Consider the following 8,892-nt stretch of genomic DNA (forward strand, 5'->3'; position numbering starts at 1 on the left):
TGATAGCATCAATTTGAACCATTCCAATTTTCAATCAGACGTTTGTGGTTCCTGCAATTCCACTAAAACTAAGTGTTTGATAACTTCACTATGCTTTATCACATAAGTACCTTCGCATTTAGTGACTTCATCAAACACTTAGTTTTAGTGGAATTGCAGGTACCGTCTGACGTCTGATAGAAAATTGGAATGGTGCAAATTGATGCTATCAGTGTCCCTGATACACATAAAACTTTAAGAAAACCTCTTTACTATCTCTTTAAACAAGTAGTATTCTTCATTGACATAATTTATGGATAAAAATAATTTGACACGTCAATAATACGAATGAAATAATAAACTTCCATGCTGAGTTTAAATGAAAGACTCAAGGTCTTGTCAGGTCTCATCCTCGTCATTTTCACTCATAATTCCAGTTGACCCAGCTGTATGGGTAAGGATAATCCAAAAAAAAAGCCAAAAGGTTTGACACAAGGACCAGCTGGTATAAAGGATCCTTAACTATGAACCTAAATTGTTATCCTTGTAAAATATAGCTGTTTCTTTCTTTTTTCACAATGTCAAGCTATAACAAACTCTTATACCCTGACTGCAATAGCCACCTTTCTCATATCCTCACAGAATGCAGTACTTAGATTGGATTCTACATTAGTGAATACAGCCAATCAGAAACCTCGACAGACAATTTGTAAACATTATGGCTTATTGTTTACAGACTTTATATCAAGGGCTCTAATTGGCCCTACCTGCTAGCTTACAATCCAATAAAATTGCTGAATTCCGTGATACAAAAGATGGTTATTGCAGTCAAGGTATAAGACGAAGTTTGTAATAGCTGGACATTGTTATGACGGTCAGGACCTAGTCCGAGAAACACTGACCCTATCTTCAGGCACAGATAGATGGTCTGATTGTGGGAGAGGCAGAGATAAATGCAAATCTGTCTTTCAGAATAATGGAACATCTCATGTAAGGTAAAATAATGCATGTTTGGGACAGTTCAATAAAGCCTCTAGGGGTATCAGGTAAACTTTGTAAACAATCTTCTTAAATTAGTGTAAATGAATGAAATCTTCCAAAATGGCGGGAATCATATTTTGAAAGTTGACGTTATTGTCAGTAATTGAGCGGGCAGCCAAACATTTTAACGAAATCTTATAATGTTGGCGAATAATAACTTCAGCTACGCCAGTAGTGGTGCATTCCATCGGAGTCTTTCGTTCATAATTACGAATATCTATATGGGCTCCTCCTCGAATGAGAGATAACATAATCTGATGTAAAGTATCGAAGTCGGAAATCGGGTTGGTATAACGCACTATCACATGAAGCGGAGAGTTTCCGATAAAATCCAGCGCATTTACATCAGACCCACATTTTATCAACATGGCCGCAAGTCCGGAATTAGGAAAGGTAACTACGTCATTGACATGAAAATCGTCCACTAAAGTTGCACTATCCACAGCCATATGTAAAGGGGTGTAACCGTTTTTCAAAGTGGGTTTATGTTTCAAAAATTTGTACACTACTTTGTAAAGGTTTTCTTCTTCGACTGGTGTTTTACAAACTTTTAACGCAATAACTAATAAATATAAACAAGTGTGAATATTCGATTGATAAATTTCTTGTAAGGCATCACGATCATCTTCATCTGTTTTGACACGTTCTATATCTCTAGCTACTTCTATCACCGCATGTTCAAACACTTCTTCAATATCACAAAATGCTAGTTTCACCCCAATATGGACTATTTGAGAAAAAACTTGGGAAAATCTTAACAAATCTTTAGAAATTGTTCGGTTATTTTTCTGTCTCAATTTCATGGCATGCATCCATAAGGCAATACAGCGATCAAATCGCGAACTGTCGGCAAATACGGCACCCCGGAATATCACAGGATGGGGCACTTCTGGATTATCTGATCCTAATACTCGTTCTCTTATTGCTAGCGACTCCATATGAAGAGCTCCAAAATCTTTTTCAATCTTGGCAAGCTCTTCTAATGTTCTACTCTCAACTCTGTTATTGTAAGCAGATATCGGAGGGAATTTAGGTTTTTCTACTATATGATGTTTGTCTCTAAAACGCTCTTGCATGGCCACATACAAGTAATGATAGGATTTGGAAATGTCATAATTTTCTTTATCATTGGCAAAACTTGCTCCAAGAAGTTCCAATGCATCAATTTTTTCCTCTCGTGAACATTCTGGTAAAGAAACTAAATATTCCACAACTTCCAATTTCCCACACTCGGCTGCTACGATCAATGGAGTCATATTATGATCGTTTTTAGGCATGGACGCTCCGAATTCTATCAATTCTTTCACTATTTCTAAGTGTCCACATTCGGCTGAAAAATGAAGAGCAGTAGCCCCACAATGAGCCTTGCAATCGGGATCGGCTCCTTTCTGTAACAAATACCTAACCACATGTCTATGTCCTTTATAGCACGATATCATTAAACACGTATTGTTATATTTATTGGCAATAGTCAAGTCTGCTCCATGCTCTACCAAAAACCTCACAATGTCCAGCCGACCGTCGAAACAGGCTGCTCTCAATGGTGTAGAATTGGTCAATGTTGGATGATTCACATTGGCTCCATGTTCAATCAAACATTTGACAACTGAGAAATGACCAGCCCCTGCAGCACACCATAAGGAGGTTGCCCCCTCAATAATGTACCCATCAAATTTAACTGTTCCCGTTTGTTCAATGTCCACACTGAAATTCGTGAGAAGAATCTGGACAACTTTTTCTTCGCCATTTCTTGAAGCTATGATTATGGGTGTTGTTTTTTGTCCTTCCTCTTCAGTATAAAAATTCAGTACTTCGTTTACAATTTCTCTGTCGAGATTCCACAACATAGCGAAGATGCTGATCGCCATGCCGTCCCTGGCGGCTGTATAGACCTTATTTTTCAACGTGTGCACCATTTCTGGTGTGAATTTCGAACTCATCTTGAAGGAATTACCGATTTATTCCAGACAGACATAAATTACTTTGTCAATGTCAGCCATACTTGTTTGTCGCCTCCATTCAACCAATCAAACTAAACTTATTCTTAACTGGAGTTATTTCCCTTTACCTGTATATTATTACGGGTTTATGGAAGACTTTAGAGGCAAATTCAAATTTTCAGATAATGAAATGGTATCTTTTTATTATGGAAGATTTTAGATGCAGTTCTGTGTGCAATGAAAAAAATTTGGCTAGGACAAGCACATAAACCTACTCTTTTTTAAATTTCCAACTGTTGAAGCATCAATAACAACTTTTAGTTTTAAATTAAATGAAATGAATGGAGTTTTACGTCCTCCTTTTCTACACCATGTTGGCTAATGAAATGGTAACTTTTAGTTTTAGGAATACAGTCAGAAGACTTGGTTTATTTTCTGAAGCAAATTCCTTGGTCAGCGCCTCTGACCTCTGTAGCCCATCTTCATTAGCCCACATGGTGCAGAAAATTAGCATGTAAAACTCCATTCATTTCATTTCATTCCTGACCTCTGCATTGGTGACAGAGAGAAAATGGGTTGAAAAAATTCTTGGGTGTCGCCTTAACTTGGTGGTTGGCCCGTCTTTGGCCCCTACTTCTGAATTTTGTTATCATAGGGAAAGAATTGTAAGTGAGCCCTCTTTGACAATTCTTTTATTCACAATTGTGGCCGAAAGATTCAACAATGCCTCATAGCCCCTGACCTCAAGGATAGCAAAGAGTCACCCAAGCTTCTCGCCTGTGCTTTCATAACATTACTTAACAGCAATGTTACAACCTAAAATTTCCAGCTTCTCAGGATTAAAAAAAAGACAGAGATTTCTGTTGTTATTTTTTTATTAGATTAGTAATATCAACAAGCTACAAGAGAGAGAGAGAGAAAGAAAAGTAATGTTTGATAATATGCTTGAGTTATTATTACCCGCAATACGAATCAATAAAACTAGAATACAAGACTCAGATAACCAAAAAAACAGAGGAGATCTAATGGTGCACATCAGGATTGATTCAAAACATTAACCCAAGCAGTCCACTTTATTTTTAACCCTTACAACCCCAGGGCAAGATTACCGGCCATGTAAATACGTAATATATACTCAAGCGGTCAGTTAACTGGCTGTTACCAAGTGATGTCATACAATGTTAACGTCATACACCTTAAGTCATATTACTTGGAGTTCAGGGTATATGATGTTTTTATTTATACTCAGGGTTAAGTTCTTTTTTTCAACTACCCAAAAGTAAAGTGTTTGCGTTTTTTGATGTTTATATTTTAAATTGAACCCTTAATGTGCACACATATTAGTTTGACTAACAATATTGCTATAACGTTTATTATAAGAGACAGAGAACAAACAGTGAACCACTGTTAGATGTAAAGATTTACACGAAGTAGCTAAACACGATAAAATATATCTCTTCCTGCCAAAAAATATACAAGTAATTTTGAAAACTTGCAATAATGAAAATCAACAAAATTCATTTTGGTGTTGAGTAACTAAATAGCAATATCAGTATTTAATAGAAACATTCAGTACTACGATAGTATACAGCATAAGATTGAAAACTGAACAAAATGCGTTGGGCCTACTGTAAGTCACAAGAAAAAAAATCAGACCACAATAAAACTGTGATATAATACAACACTATAATAATAATATCTTAAAACACTTAAACACATAAATATAGTAGAGCTTAGATATTGTATTCATCTAGGTTCAATTCAAAACATAAAACACAAACAGTCCATTAAGGTTTTAGGTCATTAGCAACTGGGTCTAATACCTTGACTGCAATAGCCACGTATCTTGTTTCTTGAAAGTTTTTTGAATGCAGTGATTTGATTGGATTGTAATAGAAACTATACAGACTAAAGTTACATTGTTATGATTACTACTTCTAAAAAGAGGGTAATGCCAAAGATGTTATAGTCGCAATCCTCTCATAGACCGTCTGAGAGGATTCTTCTAAGAAAATTTTCGAAATATTGAATTGATTTGGTGCATTCCAGCACATATTTTGGAACAAACACTTATAAAAATCATATTTTTAAATTTGTTAAAATAAAGAGGAGTACAAATGGGGTTGCAAACCATTTTCTAGGGGGTACCCTTGTACACCCCCTGTACCCCCACTGTCCCTAAATAAAGTGGACTGCTTGTGTTAATATTCTGAATCAGACCCAATTTTGAGTAAATATCTTGGCTTGATTTTACAATAATAATATAATAACATTAACACAATAACACACTTTCACAGTTCTCCAAGTTTAACATGTGGTTCTCTCAGAATTTTAGAAACATTAAAAGCTTCGAGTTTAATTTTGAGTATCATCTCTGAATTTCCTTCAATTCTTCAAATAGAAAAATGTCAAGAGCTGCAGAATTATTTCATCTAGCAATCAGTGAGAGCCTTTATTTTGCTCATATACTGAAAGTCCTTATACTGTCCTGATGAGGATTGTGTATCCGAATCATGATATGAACTGTAGTCAATTAGCTAACATGAAGTTCAAATTAGAAAGTCAATTTCCATTTCTAAACTAGCTGTCCTGATGAGAATTGTGTATCTGAAACATGTCATCACATGAGATAAGCTCCAGTCAATAACATCCTTAGTAAAATTAAACTGTCATTTACTTTAGTTTCTTGTGAATTCTAGAGAGTCCACAATAAAAATTATCATAGAACTATAATATATCATTCTCACACTAGTTGATTATATTCTTAAAATATCTATAAACATTCATTCTGGGAGGAATAAAGTCGTCTTAGTATTTACTTTACCAGCTGATAGAGCTCAACTTCAGCTATCTGTTTAGTCGTCTGAGTATCTACTTTATCAGCTGGTAGAGCTCAATTTCAGCTATCTGTATAGTCATCTAAATATTTACTTTATCAGCTGGTAGAGCTTAATTTCAGCTACCTGTATAGTCATCTAAATATTTACTTTATCAGCTGGTAGAGCACAATTTCAGCTTTCTGTATAGTCATCTAAATATTTACTTTATCAGCTGGTAGAGCTCAATTTCAGCTACCTGTATAGTCATCTAAATATTTACTTTACCAGCTGATAGAGCTCAATTACAGCTATCTGTTTAGTCATCTAAATATTTACGTTACCAGCTGATAGAGCTCAATTACAGCTATCTATATAGTCATCTAAATATTTACTTTACCAGCTGATAGAGCTCAATTTCAGCTATCTATATAGTCATCTAGATATTTACTTTACCAGCTGATAGAGCTCAATTTCAGCTATCTTTATAGTCATCTAGATATTTACTTTACCAGCTGATAGAGCTCAATTTCAGCTTTCTGTATAGTCATCTAAATATTTACGTTACCAGCTGATAGAGCTCAATTTCAGATGTCTTTACAACTAGACAGATAGCTGATATTAAGATATATAAGCTGGTAAAGTAAATATTTAGATGACTATACATAAAGCTGAAATTGAGCTCTATCATCTGGTATAGTAAATATTGAGATGACAATACAGATAGCTGATATTGAGTTCTATCAGCTGGTAAAGTAAATATTTAGATGACTATACAGATAGCTGAAATGAAGCTCTATCAGCTGGTAAAGCAAGTATTTAGACCACTTACATACACAAAAAGAACAACAAGGAATAAATTTAAATCTACCTATTATGTTGAAAGGTGAGAGTGATGAAAAAGTTATGGGGGTTTTTAAGTTAATAACATTGCATTTTATGTACAATCATGTTAGGATTACATACATATTTGTAATTAAGGTGAAAAAAGGATGAAAAATACAACAGGATAAGTATGGTAAATAAAATTAACAAGATTATTAAACAAACAGACTGATATATTTAATATTATACTTTCATATTTCTTGATAAAGATTTAACAGACATATTAAAAATAAACCAAACTTTCAGTCCGTTTTTTTATTAGCTATTATTTTTTATAAAGTTTTCAGTTATGGTCTAAAGACTGGCCTCTTAAACATTCATCCATTTGATGACACTGTCAGCTAATATTCATTTAAATCAAACTGAAGATTTGGAGAAATATTGTCATCGAAATAGACACATTTCGTATTACCACAGTTATGATATAAATATTTATTTCTAGATCACACTAGTCATGGTGAGGGGGGGGGAACTTAGACAACACCGGTAATAATTTGATATCACAATACTAATAAACGAAGATAATTAGAAAATATAAACACTATTATAGATATACTACTATTTCCTTTAATACTAGCTACATTTCAATTTATATACAGCAATCTTTATCAAATATAAAATATTATTATGTAAAGTTTAATAAAGATTCCTGTATGTGTATTGAAATATGATAATAATAAAAGACAGGTGTTTATATTTTCTAATATTACTTCTACTTTTAAATATCTCTAAAAGGAATACTACATCTTAGAATGAACATAAAAATTAAGAATTTTAAACTTGACCAATAAAAGCATATATTGATCAGTAGATATACCTGGTGTCATAAATAACATAACAGGATCCTTATATAATCCGATAAATCCAATAAACTTAGTAATTATCCATAAATATGCAATTAACTATTGAAAAAAGGTAAATGTCAAGATTAAGCGTTTTTCAATAATTACTTACTTTTATGAATTTTCCAATTTTCCAATTTTCCAGATTTTACAGGGATTCTGTTGTAACTTTATGACACCACGTAAGTTCACTGATAAATATATACTCATAATGACCATTCTTGAAAACTTAAATTTTATGTTCATTCTAAGATTACACGGATATTTTTGATATTTCTCTTAATTACAAATCAACTCATAAACTGTCTCCCTACAGTGTGGGAAAAAACAAGGTATGGTGTGGGATAGGAGATATCGGCCATGATGTTCTAACAATTGTCCTACTCAAGTCAGACATGTGTTTTATTTTTAGTATATCACGGCTAAGTTGATTTCTCCTATTGTTGCTAGAATAAAAATAGAAGATGTGAATACATGTGGGTCTGGACATGATGTGGACCCCATTCACTTTTTTTATTTAATATATATATCAACAATCTAGTAAAATACACTGCATATCTCATCTATTTTCAAACAACTTTGGTGTAAACCTGTCTCACGTGTGTTTGCTCCTTCTATTTTCTATTGATAATAGATCATTAAACAGAACAGACAACGTTCACAGCACCAGACACCGGACACCAGACATCAGACACCATACACCATACACCGGACACCAGACACCTTACTTCGTCTCTTCATACTTTACTCATTTAAAGACAATCACAATCAATCTTTTGATTCACAAAATACAACAAAAACTAAATAACATAACAATACATAGTTAAATCATTAATTAAACTGCCATAATTAAACTGCCATAATTAAATCATTAATTAAACTGCCATAATTAGATCATTAATTAAACTGCCATAATTAGATCATTAATTAAACTGCCATAATTAAATCATTAATTAAACTGCCATAATTAAATCATTAATTAAACTGCCATAATTAAATCATTAATTAAACTGCCATAATTAGATCATTAATTAAACTGCCATAATTAAATCATTAATTAAACTGCCATAATTAATCATCAAATAAACAAGAATATTTGAAATAAAAATCTTAGGTAGAGAAATGAAAAAAACAATTTCATACAAATATAGATAATCATCTTACAGTAATGTAACAAAGTGAATTTGAATACGATTTTAAAAAGCAATTTGCATAAATTCTACAAAAATCTATGAAAAGGTAAAAAAATTTGGAAAAAATTAAATGAATTTTACAAAAGACTTTGGCAAGATAGGATTAAACTAGTGCCATTTTTACTAATGTGCATAGGTTGAAAAAAAAACTTATCTTTGGAAATACCACCTCCAAGTTTCGTTGATTTTATTTTCA

At 33.0% G+C, this 8,892-nt stretch overlaps 1 protein-coding gene across 1 annotated transcript; it reads right to left on the reverse strand.

Annotated features, from left to right (window-relative positions):
• Nucleotides 1-1,052: 1,052 nt before the first annotated feature.
• Nucleotides 1,053-2,096, reverse strand: LOTGIDRAFT_164973 (hypothetical protein; the record flags this gene model as incomplete). The annotated part of the gene is made up of 1 exon (XM_009061472.1): nt 1,053-2,096. The coding sequence occupies one exon, from the start codon at nt 2,094-2,096 to the stop codon at nt 1,053-1,055; it is 1,044 nt and encodes a 347-aa protein (XP_009059720.1).
• Between the last annotated feature and the right edge of the window lie 6,796 nt (nt 2,097-8,892).

Source organism: Lottia gigantea, assembly GCF_000327385.1.
Source record: "Lottia gigantea unplaced genomic scaffold LOTGIsca_48, whole genome shotgun sequence".
In the NCBI taxonomy this organism is placed as follows: Eukaryota; Metazoa; Mollusca; class Gastropoda; family Lottiidae; genus Lottia; species Lottia gigantea.